The following is an 18,967-nucleotide window of genomic DNA, read 5'->3' as shown; positions in this document are numbered from 1 at the left end:
ATATAATCCAGGTGGAGATGCTATAAACATTGTTAAAATGACAACAAAGGATTTAGAATATTCCATAAACCTAGTTGATAAAGCAGCAGCAGGGTTTGAGAGGGTTTACTCCAATTTTGAAAGAAGTTCTACTGTTGATAAAACGGTGCCAAACAGCATCACATGCTACAGGGAAATCTTTTGTGAAAGGAACAAACTTCATTGTTTGAAGAAATTGACACAGGCATCCAACTTTCAGCAGCCCCCACACTGATTAGCCAGCAGTCATCAATATAGAGGCAAGATCCTCACCAGCAAAAAGATTATGACTTGGTAAGGCTCAGATATTCATTAGCATTTTTTAGCACTGACGTATTTTAACTTAAGGTATGTACACAGTTTTTAGACATGCTATTAATTACTAATTATTAATTATTAAATGCTCATTAGACTACAATATAATTTTAAGCATAACTTTTATAAGCACTGGGAAACAAAATGTTTATGCAACTAACTTGATTGTAACATTTGCCTTATTGCAGTGGTCTGGAACCAAACCCACACTATCTCTGAGGTGTGCTTGTAAGTTTTTGGTTGTAACATTTGCCTTATTGTAGTGGTCTGGAACCAAACCCACAATATCTCTGAGGTGTGCTTGTAGGTTTTTGGTTGTAACATTTCCCTTGTTGCAGTTGTCTGGAACCAAACCCACAATATCTCTGAGTATGCTTGTAGGTTTCTAGTTGTTCTTTGTTTTGAGATGGGGTTTCGCTCTGTCGCCCAGGCCAGAGTGCAGTGGCATGATCACAGCTCACTGCAGCCTCCAACTGCTGGGTCAAGTAATTTTTCTACCACAGCCTGCTGAGTAGCTGGGACTACAGGCATGCAGCACTATGCCTGGCTATTTTTTTAAATACCTTTTTTTGTGGAGACGGGATCTCACTATGTTGCCCAGCTCGTCTTGAACTCCGGGGCTCAAGCAATCCAGCCACTTCAGCCTCCCAAAGTGCAGCCATTACAGGCTTGAGACACTGCACCCAGCTTGTCTGCAGTTCTTAAAACAAAAACAGCCAGGTGCGGTGTCTGACGCCTATAATCCTAGCACTTTGGGAGGCCAAGGCAGGTGGATCACAATGTCAGGAGTTTGAGACCAGCCTGACCAAGATGGTGAACCCAGTCTCTACTAAAAATAGAAAAATTAGCCGGGCGCAGTGGCGGGCACCTGTAGTCCCAGCTACTCGGGAGGCTGAGGCAGGAGAATCGCTTGAACCCAGGAGGCGGAAGTTGCAGTAAGCCGAGATCGTGCCACTGCTCTCCCACCTTGCAACAGAGCAAGACTCCATCAAAAAAAAAAAAAGTAATTTAAAAGATTAAAAGTTAAGATAGATTTTTACAAATGTATATGTCTACCATTACAGTATCATACAGAATGGTTTTACTGCCGTGAAGATTCTCTGTGCTCTGTGTATCCATCTCTTCCTTCCCCTTGGTCCATGGCAACCACTGATCTTTCTACTGTTCCCATAGTTTCACCGTTTCCAGAACGTCATATAATTGGAATCGAACAGTACGTAGACTTTTCGGATTGGCTTCTTCTTTTAGCAATATGCATTTAAGTTTCCTCCATGTATTTTTTTGTAGCTTGATAGTTCATCTCCTGTTAGCAGTGAATAATATCCCGTTGCCATTATGCTTTTGTCAAGACTCAGAACGCACAACATGAAGAGTAAACGTGAATGTTCACTGTAAGCTTTTGAGTGATAATGAAGGGTCAAGGTAGGTTCCTGGTTGTCACAGGTGTGCTCCTGTGAGGCAGGAAGCTGTAGTGGGGAGGCTGTGTGTGGGGGAAAGGGACATAGGAGAAGTCTGTACTCTCTGCTCCGTTTAGCTGTGAACCTGCACTTCTCTAAAAAATAAAATTAGTTAAAATTAAAAGCAAAAAATTAGAAAAATTAAAACATTACAATGTGTCATATAGTTTTCAAATCACAAGACAGAAAAAGACATAATAAAAGAAACTATAGAAAACAACAAAGATAGGAACAAAACATCAGTAATAGAAGGCAGAAGACAGAAACGTGGAGCCAAACACATTAATTTATTTTACTCATTATTTATACTCATTTATACTAATTTATATTGATTTAACATATTAATTCTGACTAAATGGCATTAAGGGAGGTTTGAGGAATTTGCATGTCACATTCTGGATGAGAGGACTCAATAATATTAGCTCTTTAGTTTGCTGTAAAGCATTTAAAAATATGCTCAAATTCCAATAAAAATTCCAAGAAAAATATTTTTGAACAAGAACATGTGATTTTAAGTCCATATATTGAACATACACACAATGAGAGCCAATATTATAAAATTTACTATAAGATATTTTAGATTATTGTCACTATTCAAAATTAAATTTGAAATGGCACAAAAATAAACACATTAATGAAAGGGAATTAAAAACACAGAAATTGAGTGTAATTTTATCTAGTAACAGGGTAACATTTTAAACCCACAAAACAGAGCGATTGTTCCATTTATGGTATTAAAATATTGGGTAATGATTTGAGAATATAAAATGACAGAATTGAATCATTGTCCCACACCTTACATAAAAGTTAATTCCAGTATTAAATGTAAAAAAAGAGAGAGAGAAAAGAAAATTAGATGTGTGTGTGTTTTATGACCTTGAGAATGAATGTCTTCTAAAATCAAAATTTCAAACAGAAACCATATAAAAAGGAATAAACCTAATGTACCTAAAATGTAAATTCTTACATATTTCAACACCACGCAAATAGCACAAAACACACTGGGGACATTTTTACAACAATTATGTTACATGAAATTTAAAATCCTTATGACATATACAATGTATAAAACAGTATTATTACCACTATTATTAATACCATTATGATTACCTGGTCTTCCCACGCACCAGTCCTCTTCTGGTTCCCTGTGGTGAAACAGAGCCCTCCCTCTCTGGCCACAGTGAGGGATCCAGCAGGAAAACTGCCTAAGCCCTCAGAAGGTGTGAGCCAAGCCAGGACATCACATTCCCTCCTGCAAAGGCGCAGATACCCACTCACGACAGAGATTTGGTCCCTCTCTGGAAAACCTGTGTAAAAATTATTGCAGAAACTTGTTTCTTATGTTCCCAGACACATGGAGAAAGCTGGTCTTGAAGACTGATGTCCACATGCTAAGAGAAGCAATCACTCATAACATACACACTGCACACACCACACCATGTGCACACACACACACCACCCATACACAGACACCACACAAACAGCACACACACCATGTGCACATGTGAAGGGGTGGCCTGCCCCTCCACACTTGTGGGCGTTTCTCATCGGGTGGAACAAGACGCTTGAGAAAAGAAAGAGACACAGAGACAAAGTATAGAGAAAGAAAAGTGGGCCCAGGGCATTGGCGCTCAGCATAAGGAGGACCCGCGCCGGCACCAGTCTCTGAGTTTCCTTAGTATTTATTGATCATTATCGGGCATTTCTCTGAGAGGGGGATGTGGCAGGACAATAGGGTAATAGTGGAGAGAGGGTCAGCAGGAAAACATATGAACAAATGTCTCTGCATCATAAACAAGGTAAAGAAAAAGGTGCTGTGTTTTTGATGTTCATATAAACATCTCAATGCCTTAAAGAGCAGTATTGTTGCCAGCATGTCCCACCTCCAGCCCAAAGGAGGTTTTCCCCTATCTCAGTAAATGGAATATACAATTGGGCTTTACACCCAGACATTCCATTGCCCAGGGAGGAGCAGGAGACAGATGCCTTCCTCTTATCTCAACTGTAAAGAGGCATTCCTCTTTTATTAATCCTCCCAAGAACAGACCATTTATCGGTGTCAGGCTGGGGGACAGTCAGGTCTTTCCCTTCCCACGAGGCCATATTTCAGACTATCACATGGGGAGAAACCTTGGACAATACCTGGCTTTCCTAGGCAGAGGTCCCTGTGGCCTTCCGCAGTGTTTTGTGTCTCTGGGTACTTGAGAGTAGGGAGTGGTGATGACTCTTAACAAGCATGCTGCCTTCAAGCATTTGTTTAACAAAGCTCATCCTGCACAGCCCTTAATCCATTTAACCTTGACTCGACACAGCACATGTTTCTGTGAGCACAGGGTTAGGGGTAGGGTTACAGATTAACAGCCTCTCAAGGCAGAAGAATTTTTCTTAGTACAGAACAAAATGGAGTCTCTTATGTCTACTTCTTTCTACATAGACACAGTAACAGTCTGATTTCTTTCTTTTCCCCACACACACGTATACACATCCCACACACAGGCACACACACCCCAGACACCACAAACACTGCACACACACCATGTGCACACGCACACAACCCCCGCACTGCACACACAGCACACCCACTGCACAACCATGTGCGCATGCACACACAGACACCACGCACACTGCACACACACCCTGTGCACATGCACACCCCACTCACACCACACCCACTCCACACACACCATGTGCACATGCACACACCCCACACTGCACACACCACACCATGTGCACACACACACACCAGACACCACACACACTGCACACACACCATGTGCGCACACAGACACCACACACACTGCACATAAGCATCTGCACATGCACACACCCCAGACACCACACACACTGCACACACCACACCATGTGCACAGGCACACACCCCATACAGACACCACACACAATGCACATACACACACCACACAGACACCATACCCACTGCACACACCACACCATGTGCACACACACACAACTCAGACACCATACACACTGCACATACACCATGAGCACATGAACACATATCACACAGACACCACACACTGCACACACACCATGTGCACAAACACACCACATATTGCACACACATGTGCATATGCACACACCACAGACACCACACACTGCACACACACCATGGGCACACACACCACACACACACTGTACACACACCATGTGCACGCATACACACCCCACACAGACACCACACTGCACGCACACATCATGTGCACACGCACACACCCCACAGACCACACACCGCACACACCACGCCATGTGTACACACATCCCACACACAGACACCACACACTGCACACACAACCCACCACACTGCACATGCCACACCATGTGTACATGTGCACACCACATACACGCCACACACACCGTGTACACAAGCACACATGCCCCACACATACACCAAACAGGCACGACATACACTGCACACAGCACACCATGCATACACGCACACACACGCCCACACACCACACACACTGCACACACACCATGTACACACGCACACACACCACACACAGACATCACACACTGCACACACACCATGTATACAGGCACACACACCCACACCACACACACTGCACACACACCACGTGCACACGCACACACACCCACACCACACACACTGCACACACACCACGTGCACACGCACACACACCACAGACACCACACATTGCACACACATGTGCACACGCACACACCCACACACACACCACACACACTGCACACAGACCAGGTGCACATACACACACCCCAGATACACCACACACACCACACCATGTGCACACACACACCCCAGACACCACACACACTGCACACACACCATGTGCACACGCACGCACATCCCCACACCACACACTGCACAATGTGCACACACGCATATGCCCCACACACTGCACACACTACACCACACGTGAATCTACTACACACACAACATACACATACAGCACCACACACACCCCATACTCCCCACACACATCAAACACACACCCCACACATACTCCCCACACACTGCACACTTATATATAGCACCATACACACAGAGAACACACATCACATACACACAACACACACACTGTGCACACACACACCACACATTCTACACTCATCACACATCAAACACTACAGTGCACACACACCCAGCACCATACATACACACACATCACATACACCACACACTGCACACACGCATATCACACGCACACCACACCACACATAGTATACACACACCACACATACACCACAAACACAGCACATATACACACCATGCACCACCCACAAACTACACACAGTATATACACATAGCACCCACAATACACACCACACACATACATACCCCATGAACCTACTACACACACAGACCACATACACACACCATACATACACATCATACGCATACACCTGCGCACACCTCACAGCATACATACAATCCTCACTTTTAGAAATTAATTTGGCTTTTAAGGGGCCTGGATAGTAAAGTATTTTATTGGTGTTTGAATGAACCAAGAAAATGCATATAAATACACATGCGTAACTATAAGAGCAAAAGTAGTACTTTCGAAATCACAACATTAGATTAAACAATGTAAATTTTTAATTGTTTTTAAAAAATCAAGTCTTTCTCATCTTACTAGAAACTATTTACCAGAGTAAATAAGCTTCTTACTGAGGTCAAAAGACTTTCTGGAAAAACTTCTCCTTGATGAAATTACACTTAAAACATCACTTCCATCGTGAAGTATTTAAGATGTTCCTGGTCCTTTTCCTGTTATGTGGAATCGTCAATTCAAATTTTAAAAGTGACTTTGAGATGTTTTTCATCTATTATTTTAAAAATGTTGAAGGCGTTTTTAATTCTGCCTTCAACAGAGATGGACACACTCTGATTATGATGTAAAACTGAACACGTTACTCTGACAGGCTTTCTTTTCTGCAGCTCAGCTACCATCATTATTAATAAGGATTGAATGCTTTTACTCCTTGCACAATCTGTATTCCCTGCTTTATAAAGAACAGAAATCTAATTCTCACTATGAAGGCAGATAAAAGTAATCCCTTCAACCTATAGATGAATCATTTACCAAAGCACTCAGACTTTAAATGGCATTTATCAAATGTGTCTACATTTCTACGCAGATTCATAGAAATAACATGTAGTTTAAATCATTGCACATTTTATGCTTTTAATGAGTTGTGATGGTCATTAGTATTTTTATCACATTTCCCCAAAGGTAGGCTAATTACTGTTCTTATTTTCAGCTAGAAATATAAAATGTATTTTCTATTTTTGATGACTTTGAAACATAATCCTTGCAATATAATATCTGTGTATAATATCTGTGGAAAGCATGAAAGTAATATTCAAACAGTAGGCATTTTTTCCAGAATGAAAATTTCCTCTACAATAACATTCACCTTTTTTTCCCTGATGGGCAAATAAAAGTCAACATTTCTAACATTGCTGGACGTTATTTACATTAAACTTGCCTCAGCGTCAGGTGTTGCAGAAACTGGACAAAAGTCCACAAGGTACACACTACACACACACACACACACACAAAAACTTGTATTATACTTACCTAAGTGTCTAAAGAGGTGGATAAATATATTAGATTGCTCCAGAAGAAGGATTTTTATGGGGCCTATTGGAAAGTATGAATACAGTTTGAGTGAGATGTCTGTAAGAGATTCAATTTGGCCACTAATAGAGTATCCAATTTTAAAAATACTGACAGAAGGCTCATGAGATAGAAATTTTCACCTAGATTTATTGGAAATATGCTACTAGATTCTGTAATAAAAAGACTGGTGCGGTAATTGTAAAACACATCTGATATCTAAACCTTTGTTTGTTTTTTACCTGAAATCCTTATGAGGGTGATTGTGTATGTCAATTTGAATCTTCCCATCAACAAGATAAATAAATACATGAATAAATAGCCAGGCTGCCTGGATAAATTAGTTCACCTTTTCTATATTTTGAGGGCAGTGCTTCTCCTCCTTTGACAGACACAAGATTCACCCGGGGATCCCTTGCAATGAAAAACCATAGACCACACTTTGACTAGCTTGGATAAGGGGCCAGAGCATTGAAATGAGTGTGTAGGTGACTGTGCTAAGATTCTGCTAATCATTTGGGCGCTGGCTCACCATATAAACAAAGCTTAGGACCTCTAGTCCTTGCTGGAAAAGAAATACACATACATAGGATGTGACTGTGCATATGGAATATCTGTTGTGTTCTGGGCATTGTGCTAGACAACAGAGATAAGAAGTCAAATAATCCCTTGTCTCTATCGGAAAAGAGCTACCTAAACACTGGCTTTTGAGGTCTTTGAAACTAGATTCACTTTCAGATTTGATTATTATATTTATGATTTGATATTTTCATTGAACCCCATGATATAAGTTTTCTAGAACCTGCTAGAATAATTGACTTTGCTCTCAGCATTATGAAGCCACTGGGGCACATAAGTAATTCATTTATGTTTCTATTTAACCAGACAGGAACAACTTGAGCTACTTTTCTAGCCACTTTCGTTTAGAGCTGTTTTTGTTTGTTATTTTTGTTTGTTTTTGAGACAGGTCTCACTCTGTCACCTAGGCTGGAATGCAGTGGCGTGATCAGAGCTCACTGCAGCCTCTACCTTCTGGGCTCAAGCAATCCTCTCACCTCAGCCTCCTGAAAAGCTGAGACCACAGGCTCATACCACCATACTCAGCTCATTAGAAATATATTATTTTTTTGTTGAGACGGTTTTTCCATGTTTCCTAGACTTGTCTCCAACTCTTGAACTTAAGCAATCTGCCTGACTCAGCCTCCTAAAGTGTAGAGCTGTGTTTTCAGTCTTTTTTGAGCTGTTTTACAATCCAATTTTGAATTGTTAAGTTTGGATTCATTCTGACATTTACATATTTAACATCCTACTTCACAAGATGCTCATAGCCTTAATCCATTACAGCCGATGACTCATCCATCTCTGCTCATAGCCTTGATCCATTACAGTAGCCACCTCGTCCATCTCTGCTCATAGCCTAAAGTAATAGAAGCCAGAGGGAAGAAATGGAAGCCAACTTGAGTCCAGAACACACATTTTATAAGAGTATAAGAAATATAAAAATAGCAAAGTATATCGTGAAGTTTGTAATAGATTTGCATGGCTAAAATTTATTCTTAATATATTCTATAAATTGGGAAAAAATATTAAACACATGAAAAGTAAGGAACTTGGGCTGGGTGTGGTGGCTCATGCCTGTAATCCCAGCACTTTGGGAGGCCGAGGCTTGCGGATCACAAGGTCAGGAGATCAAGACCATCCTGGTTAACATGGTGAAACCCCGTCTCCACTAAAAATACAAAAAAATTAGCCAGGTGTGGTGGTGGGTCCCTGTAGTCCCAGCTACTCGGAAGGCTGAGGCAGGGGAATGGCATGAACCCGGGAGGCGGAGCTTGCAGGGAACCCAGATCGCACCACTGCACTCCAGCCTGGGGACAGAGCGATACTCCGTCACAAAAAAAAAAAAAAGAAAGAAAAGTAAGGAACTTTCATCGTTAATATATAACTAATATGACAAGAATGTGGTTTATGTTTTTATCTTTGCAAAATTTGGGAACATTTAGTGGAAGGAGGAAGAATTTATAATCATGAAGAGTGTGTATGATACTGGAGGGAGCCTTTTGACAAGGGGGAAATGGCATCACGAGATATGCTATGGTCATAGCTATGTGGGAGCGCAGCCAGCTATGATCTCCCCCGTCAAACCCACTGGTCAGTATTCAGTTACCAACATTGAGATAGAGCTCACCCACCCAGGACAGAAGAGAAAATATACACTGCAGTCAGAAGCCACTGTGTAGGAAGCTCCTTTCAGAAAGAGGCAAGGGATATTTGAATTTTTATCTCTAGTGTCTAGTACAATGTCGAGAACACAACAGATATTCCATATGCACAGTCACATCCTATATATCTGTATTTCTTTTCCAGCAGGAACTGGAGGTCCTAAGTTTTGTTCATATGGTGAGCCAGTGCCCACATGAACAGTAGGATCTTAGCACTGTCACCTGGACATCCATTTAAATGCTCTTGTCTTAGCTAGTCAAAGTGTGGTCTATGAGTTTGCATTTTAATAAGATTCCAGGGTGAATCTTGTGCATGTTACAGGGAAGCACTGTCCTACATCATATGTGACAGGCTGTCATAGTCACCATCATCACGGGAATCTTGTGCATGTTACAGGGAAGCACTGTCCTACGTCGTATCAGACAGGCTCTCATAGTCACCATCATCACGGGAATCTTGTACGTGTTACAGGGAAGCACTGGCACACATCATATGTGATAGACTCTCATAGTCACCATCATCAGGGCAATCTTGTGCATGTTACAGGGAAACACTGTCCTACATCATATGTGAAAGGCTCAAATAGTCATCATCATCATGGAAATCTTGTGCATGTTACAGGGAAGCACTGTCCTACATAGTATCTGACAGGCTCTCATAGTCACCATCATCATGGGAATCTTGTGTATGTTACAGGAAAGCACTATCCAACATCATATGTGACAGGCTTTCACAGTCACCATCATCACAGGAATCTTGGGCATGTTACAGGGAAGCACTGCCGAACATCATATGTGACAGGCTCTCATAGTCACCATCATCACGGAAATCTCGCGCATGTTACAGAGAAGCACTGTCCTACATCATATGTGACAGGCTCTCATAGTCACCATTCCCATGACCACAGTCATGGGAATCTTGCTCATGTTACAGGGAAGCACTGTCCAACATCATATGTGACAGGCTCTCATCGTCACCATCATCATGGGAATCTTGTGCATGTTACAGGGAAGCATTGTCCTACATCGTATCTGACAGGCTCTCATAGTCACCATCATCAGGGGAATCTTGCGCATGTTACAGGGAAGCACTGTCCTACATCATATGTGACAGGCTCTCATAATCACTATCATCACGGGAATCTTGTGCATGTTACAGGAAAGAACTGTCCTGCATTGTATCTGACAGGCTCTCATAGTCACCATCATCACGGGGATCTTGCACACGTTACAGGGAAGCACTGTCCTACATCATATGTGACAGGCTCTCACAGTCACCATCATCACAGGAATCTTGCACACGTTACAGGGAAGCACTGTCCTACATCATGTGACAGGCTCTCATAGTCACCATCACCATGGGAAGCTGCATTTAGAGCATTTAACTATATGGGCTCTGAAATCAGATGACTTAGGTTTAGACTTACTTCTACTTCTTACTATGCAGAGAACTCTGGGTTGAAAACTTTACGAGACCCAGTTTTATCATGTCCAAATTGGAGGCATGGGGAAATTATAGCATTTTGCATAGAATATTGTTTTAAGTATAAAATGAAATAGTACATAGTAAGCTTCTGCCATACACTGACTGCACAATAAATATTAGTTAATAGTAACTCATTTAATCCTAAGGTCTATAAATTTGTACACAATAATTTTTTGGGACTACCTTAATTTTCATAATTAGTCTAGATTTAAAATCAAGGAATGTTCTTACGTGTAGTTGGCAATCAATATGACATGCCAAAATGATATGTAAGTATTTCATTGTTGGTGGGGATATAAGAAATTTACCATCAAAACAGAGATGATAATCTATGTTTGCAGACTCCAGAAAGCTATCTCTCACATAAGAATTTGCAATTTCTGGGGGAAAAGAAAAAGTTGATTGTGCAAAGAAAGATTACCATGGAGTCTTCTCTATGGCAACACCAAAAATGAAAGCTGATTCTCATCTTCCTAACAATCTGCAAAGATGAGAGAAACACAACCTACTGAGCATCAAGTTAAAGAAGGAGAGAATTTGAGTGGCACAGGAGGAAATCATGTCACCGCTAGCGAAATCAATATGACCAGTGCTCCTCTGCCCTCCTCCGAGGCTAAGGAGGGGTTAAATATCAGTGGCTTACCTCAGGTAATGGAATGAGCAAAAAAGCTATAAAAATGCATGCATTACGTAATTAAGAGGGTGGGAAGGGATTTTTTTAAAAACGCAATTCCCACTCGGGTTCCTTCCTGTTCACCCTATTGGTGAAGAAGCTAGTCTTGCCCTAGAATTCTGGGAATGGCTGCAGACAAAACAAACACTGAGCAGACGAAATCCCCAGTAATTTACTCCTCACACATACTCAGCCCAGTGGGGGATGACACTGCATTTATGCAGGTCTACCCAGGGTTGCTCTCTGGAACAGATGGTGTGGGAGGCAGGCTTGGTAGAAATCAGAGGGTGGGGTAACCCCTCGTCCCTTCAGGGATGTGCTTGACTAATTCAGAGTTTTGCAGTCTGGTGGGGGCATGAAAGCCATTAGGCTGAGGACATGGTGGGGTGCTGCATGAAATTTTAGGTGTCACAATACAATTGACCCCTGATGCTTTAACATCAGACATTTATTTTCGTGATGACTAATATTTTGAGAGGCTGAGCGAAAGCTGCTGAGACATTGTAATAAGTGTTTAGGGACATAAGAGATTACGAAGGCCACAGTTATGAGTAATGTAATGTGGAAGCCGATGCAAAGCTACTGCCCCCATTTATTTAGCAGGAGGCAGGAAAAGTGATCTGGGGTCTCTGGCAGAATAAGCGTGTTTGTAAATATTTGGGTGATATCATGCATTCCCCATGCATTGGTTTAGAGATCTGGGGTCTCTGGCAGCACAAGAGTGTTCATAATTATTTGGGTGACGTCATGCATCCCTCATGCATTGGTTTTCATGTCTCCAGTGAGTTGTTGCGCAAGTCTGATATTACTGATCCACACGCAGCAGGCAGCTTCCTGTACTGAGCTAGCTCCACCCCTTGGACAGTCCAGGACTGAACGGTTGTCAAAAATGTGAACTCTTTGATGTCCAGTAAAGGCAACTGAGGGAACTGTGTAGCATTGGTGTAAAAAGTGCACTTTCCTAAGAAGCATGAACTTAGAGTAATCAAAGCCTGTGGCAACAGTGGAACCCAGCAGGGCATCCACTCGCTGCTTTGTAACTTAAATAGGAATTCTTTGAGGAGCTCAGTCTATCTCTCAACTAAAGCAGCTGCCTGCAGCCTATAGGGGCAGTGGAAGCCCTACTAGACACTTTCACAAGCCTAGCACTGTGTTTTCTGAGGAAATGTTGCCTTGGTCACCATCAGTAGTGTCAGGAACTCTGCAGGGGATAAGGAGTGTCCCTGTGAGATCCATACTGTGTCCTTCGTTATAAAAAAGGCATCTGTTACCTTGATTGTATTCTGAGTATCCATGAGGCAAGAAGTTTCTTTAATTCAATGGGGAGGGAAGGTGGATAATTCTTGGCAATTGCCAAAAATTTGTAAAAATGTACAAATGGGGCTAATTGTTGGCCTGGCATCAGTGCTGAGATGACCACCTCAAGTTTGGCCAGTTGTGCTGAGGCTTGGGTGTCATCCTTTATCAGGGACATCCTGGCTAAGGGAGGGAAGACCGCAGCAACAACACACTGAGCTCCATCACGTCAGATGATGGCATCCATTCAGAAGGTGGATGAACTTCACTGCTGGTCACTCAGTCAATCCCAAGGGGCCTCGGAGATGGGTGACTTCCAGCAACACAGCCTGAGGATGAAGGAGGCCAGTGTTTCCTGCAGATGAGAATGGCAGGGGGTCCAGGTTTGACTCCATCCTGAGGCAAGGAGGTCTCTGCAGCTGTGCCAAGGCTGTGGGGTGCTGCTTCCCAAGGCCTGATGGCCAGATGGGCATGAAGGCTCGTGGACATGGATGCAGAGCCCTCTGTTTCCAGAGGGTCCAGTATGTGGTCAGCAATCACTGCCCTGATGCTGTACAGAACACAGTGAAAAGGGGAAGGTTTGTTTTTTACATCAGAAGCCCATGGACTACTTATGGCCACCATATGCAATCCAGATACTTCAGGAGGCATGGGAAGAGGTTGCTAAAGCATCCACAGTGTGTTCTCTGAGGGAATTCATAGGAGCACCTGTTAATTTAGATTCGGACAGATTCCAGACTTGTTGGAGGAGGCTTCATTCATGGTGGGTCAGTTAGCCAATGACAGACAGCATCAGTGAGATTAAGTAAGATTTGTAAATAAGAAATATGTTGTCACCTGAACCCCAAGTAAAGAATTAAAGGGCTGGGAACAGTGGCTGACACCTGTAATCCCAGAACTTTGGGAGGCCGAGGTAAGAGGATCGCTTCCGCCCAGGAGTTTGAGACCAGTCTGGGTAACATAGCGAGACCTTTTCTCTACAAAAAAATAAACAAAATTAACTGAGTGTGGTGGCACACACCTGCAGTCCTAGCTACTTGGAAGGCCGAGATGGGAGAATTGCTAGAGCTCAGGAGGTCGAGGCTGCAGTGAGCTGAAATCGTGCCACTTCATACCAGCCTGGGTGACAGAGCAAGACTGTGCCTCCAAAAAACAAAACACAAATTAAAGAATGTTGGGCTTGTATTAACATTGTGGATGCTGAGAGGATCAATAACTATTTCTTGAAAGTGTCAGGAATAGAGCAGCCTCATGTTTACCAAGGAATTTTCAGGAATTGAAGCAAAGTGGCAGGGGCTTGCACTGCTGTGTTGGGGAAAGATCCATTCCCTTTGTGTAAGCCTCCTTGTATCTGTGTGTCCTTAGTGCGTAAAATGAATTTTCTCTGAGAATGATGTCATCAGTATAATGTCACACTTGTGCTCCTGTAGAAAGCTGGTTGCAGTGAGATCTTGTCTGTGAAGATTGCATGCAATAACAAGGCTGCCGAGGCACTCGGTGGGTCGCCTGGTCCCTTCAGAGATGAAGGCAGGCTATGACTGAGACTCTGTTAAAACAGGCACGAAAAGAACATGGCAGCCAAATCTGTAACAACAAAATATTTATCAGTTGCATGAATATATATAGGTTTATTGTAAGGAATTGGCTCATGTGGTTATGAAGGCTAAGAAGTCCCAGGACCTCCAGTCAGCAAGCTGGAGACCCAGGACTGCCAATGTTGGAGTTCCAGTCCAAGCCTAAAGTCCTGAGAACCAGGAAAGCTGATGGCGTAAGTTACAGTCCACGTCTGACTTCAAAGGCGAGAGAAGATCTACGTCTCAGCTCTGAAATCATCAGAGAGTGAATTCTCTCTTCCTCTACCCTTGTGTTTTATTTGGGTTTTAATGGATTGGATGAGGCCCACTCACACTGGGGAGGGCAAGCACTTTACTAAGTCTACATATTCAAATGTTCGTCTCATCAAGGAACACCCTCACAGACACATCCAGAGTGTTTAACCAAATATCTAGGCAACCCAACTTGGCACATAAAATTAACCATCATAGGGCGAAAGATATATACGATCTGAAGACAAATCAGGGATGCAGGATGGTTAAATATCTGCAAGTCAATAAATGTGATACACCATATAAACAGAATTAAAAACAAAAATCACATGATCATCTCAATACATGCAGAAAAAGGATTTGACAAAATCCAGCATCCCTTTATGCCTAAAACCCTCAGCAAAATTGACATAGAAAAAACATTTGACAAAATCCAGAATCCCTTTGTGATTAAAACCCTCAGCAAAAGCAACATCGAAGGGACATACCTTAAGGTAATAAAAGCCATATATGACAAACACAGCCAACATTATATGGAATGGGGAAAAGTTGAAGGCATTCCCCCTGAGAACTGGAACAAGACAATGATGCCAACTTTCACCACTTCTATTCAACACAGTACTAGAAGTCCTCGCCAGAACAATCAGATAAGAGAAATAAAGGGCATCCAAATCGGTAAAGAGAAAATCGAACTGTCACTCTTTGCTGATGACATGATCGTATACCTAAAAAGCCCTAAAGACTCATCCCAAAAGCTACTAGGACTGGTAAATGAATTCAGCAAAGTTTCAGGATACAAAATTAATGTACACAAGTCAGTGGCTCTGCTATACAGTAATAGTGAACGAGCTGAGAATTATATAAAAAACTCGCCCCCTTTTACAATAGCTGCAATAAAAACCTTAGGAATATTATAATTCCTATAATTATAATAGTATATTCCTATAATTGTCAATTGCATGCAATCTTTGCAGACAAAATCTTAATTATATCCGGAATACTTAACCAAAGAGACAAAAGACCTCTACAAGGAAAACTATAAAACACTGTTGATAGAAATCATAGATACAAACAAATGGAAACATATCCCATGCTCACGGATGGGTAAAATCAATATTGTGAAAATACCATACTGCCAAAAGCAATCTACAAACTCAATGCAATCCCCATTAAAGTACCAACATCAGTCTTCACAGAACTACAAAAATTCACATGGAACTAAAAAAGATATAGAAGGGACATACCTTAAGGTAATAAAAGCCTAGAACCAAAAAAGAGTCTGTATAGCCAAAACAAGACTAAGCAAAAAGAACAAATCTAGAAGCCGACTTCAAACTATACTAGAAGGCCATAGTCACCAAAACAGCATGTTACTGGTATAAAAATAGCCATATAGATCAATGGAACATAATAGAGAACCCAGAAATAAAGCCAAATACTTACAGTCATCTAATCTTCAACAAAACAAACAAAAACATAAAGCAGAGAAAGAATACCCTATTCAACAAATAGTGCTGAGATAAATGGCAAGCCACACATAGAAGAATGAAAGTGGATGCTCATTTCTCAACCTATTCAAAAATCAACTCAAGATGGATCAAGGACTTAAATCTAATATCTGAAACCATAAAAATTCTAGAAGACAACATAGGAAAAAGCCTTCTAGACATTGGCTTAGGCAAAGACTTCATGACCAATAACCCAAAAAGCAAAAGCAACTAAAACAAAGATAAATAGATGAGACTTAATTAAACTCAAAGGCTTCTGCACAGTAAGAGAAATAATCAGCAGAGTAAACAGATAACCTACAGAGTGGGAGAAAATCTTCGCAATCTGTACTTCTGATTAAAGGACTAATACCCAGAATCTGCAAGGAACTCAAACAAACCAGCAAGAAAAACATCCCATCAAAAAGTGGGCTAAGGACATGAACAGACAATTCTCAAAAGAAGATAAGCAACTGGCCAACAAACACATGAAAAAATGCTCAACATAACTAATTATCTGGGAAATGCAAATCAAAACCACAATACAATATGATACCCCGTCACTCCTGCAAGAATGGTCATAATCAAAAAATCAAAAACTAATAGATGTTGGCATGGATGTGGTAAAAAGGGAACACTTTTACACTTTTTGGAGGGAATGTAAGCTAGTACAACAGCTATGGAAAACAGTGAGGAGATTTCCAAAGAACTAAAAGCAGATCTATCATTTGATCCAGTAATTCCACTCCTGGGTATCTACTCAGAGGAAAATAAGTCATTATATGAAAAAGATACTTGCACACGCATGTTTATAGCAGCACAATATGCAATTGGAAGAATTTGAAACCAGCCTAAATGCCCATCAATCAGTAAGTGGAGAAAGAAAATGTGGTATAAATATTTACCACATGGAATACTACTCAGCCATAAGATGGAATGAAATAATGCATTCATAACAACCTGGATGAAACTGGACACCATTATTCTAAGTGAAGCAACTTAGGAATGGAAAACCAAACATTGTGTGTTCTCATTCTTAAGTGAGAGCTAAGCCATGAGGATGCAAAGGCATAAGAATGATACAATGGTCTTCGGGGACTCAGGAAAAGGCTGGGAGTGGTGGGGTGGGTGCGGTGAGGGATAAAACACTACACAACGGGTACAGTGTACACTGCTTGGGTGATGCGTGCACCACAAATCTCAGAAATCGCCACTAAAGAACTTACTCCTGTAACCAAACACCACCTGTTTCCCAAAAACCTATTGAAATAAAAAAACCCCATCATATTCCCCAAAAACCTATTGAAATAAAAAAAAAATTAACCACAATATTAGGCATTGGGTACGAGGGCCTTAATGGATGGGAGCACTGCAGTCACATTACAGCAATCCACTGTGAAACACCATTTATTATTTGCAGGTTTAAGAACAGGCCAAATTCTACTGCTAAACGTTGAATCAATGAGAATTATCACCCCTTCACTAATTAATTAGGTCTTATATAATAAGTTTTATTTATCTGAAGTCATGTTGTAATTTATGTTGGACCATATTTGCTAATTTATCAAGATGGGGAGGCTGGACACGATGGTCCACACCTGTCATCCCAGCACTTTGGTAGGCCGAGGCAGGAGGATTGCTTGAGGCCAGAAGTTAGAGACCAGCCTAAGCAACATAGCAAGACTCCACTTCTATAATGTTTTTTAATTGGCTGTGTTGGTGCACGCCTGTAATCCCAGCTACTTGGAAGGCTAAAATGGGAGGATTGCTTGAGCCCAGGAGTTCAAGGCAGCAGTGAGCTATGATTGTGCCACCACACTTCATTCAGCCGGGGTAATGGAGAAAAACCTCATCTCTAAAAAAACGAAAAATTAAAAATAAATCAAATTTAAAAAAAAACAGGAGAGGGAGTTCTGTAAGGTTACATTTGGTGAAGTCAATGTGTAAGTGCAAATGATTTAATATCAATTTGTTACTCATTAGGTCAGAGCATCCGGGTCCCCTATGGACAAAGGCTTCTACGACTACGGGAAATTTAGTCAAGGTAAAAAATGTGAGGCATAACTATGTGTCCTCTATTCTATATGCAGTTACTCTGCTAGGATTAGGGGATGCAATGTTTAAATTTAGTGAAATCTCAGGTATAACAAAGTTTGAGCTCCAGTATTGATTAAGTTTGTGAAGGTATGCCAATTGGTAGATTTCAGCAGATGTTAAAATTGATTCAGAATATAGGCTGGAGAGTTACAAATACCAATCAGCACACTTTTATCTTTGGACTGTATAAATTGTTTTAGAAAATAGTACATTTCCAATTAGGTCAGATGATAAACTTCCGTTTTAATTTAAATTTTGTTTTTCTGCATATCCAAGTTCCTTCCCTTCCTTCCTTCCTTCCTTCTTTGCATCTTTCCTTCCTTCCTTCCCTCTTTCCTTCCTTCCTTCCTGCCTTCCTTCTCCTTCCCTTTCCTTCCTTCCTTTCTTCCTTCCCTCCTTCTTTCCCTCTCTCCTTCCTTCCCTCTCTTCCTTCTTTCCTTCCTTCCTGCCCTCCTTTCCTCTCTCCTTCCTT

At 41.6% G+C, this 18,967-nt stretch overlaps 1 protein-coding gene across 16 annotated transcripts in view; it reads right to left on the bottom strand.

The window, feature by feature from the left end:
* Window positions 1-2,068: 2,068 nt before the first annotated feature.
* The window catches only part of LOC101144369 (protein FRG1-like), a 55,705-nt gene continuing 38,806 nt past the window's right edge, over window positions 2,069-18,967 (bottom strand). For 6 of the 16 annotated variants that reach the window (XM_055359525.2, XM_055359528.2, XM_055359526.2 and 3 more), the window contains one exon: window positions 13,084-14,631. In XM_055359525.2, coding sequence (XP_055215500.1) covers window positions 14,485-14,631 — 147 coding nt within the window. In that variant the 3' untranslated portion in view covers window positions 13,084-14,484. Of the gene's footprint in view, window positions 14,670-18,967 lie in introns of those variants that run through there. The other 10 variants (XM_063697138.1, XM_063697136.1, XM_063697137.1 and 7 more) reach the window with 5 other exon arrangements.

Source organism: Gorilla gorilla, chromosome 14 (assembly GCF_029281585.2).
Source record: "Gorilla gorilla gorilla isolate KB3781 chromosome 14, NHGRI_mGorGor1-v2.1_pri, whole genome shotgun sequence".
Taxonomy (NCBI): Eukaryota; Metazoa; Chordata; class Mammalia; order Primates; family Hominidae; genus Gorilla; species Gorilla gorilla.
The sequence above is the reverse complement of the archived record's forward strand: the minus strand, read 5'-3'. Positions and strand labels throughout refer to the sequence as shown.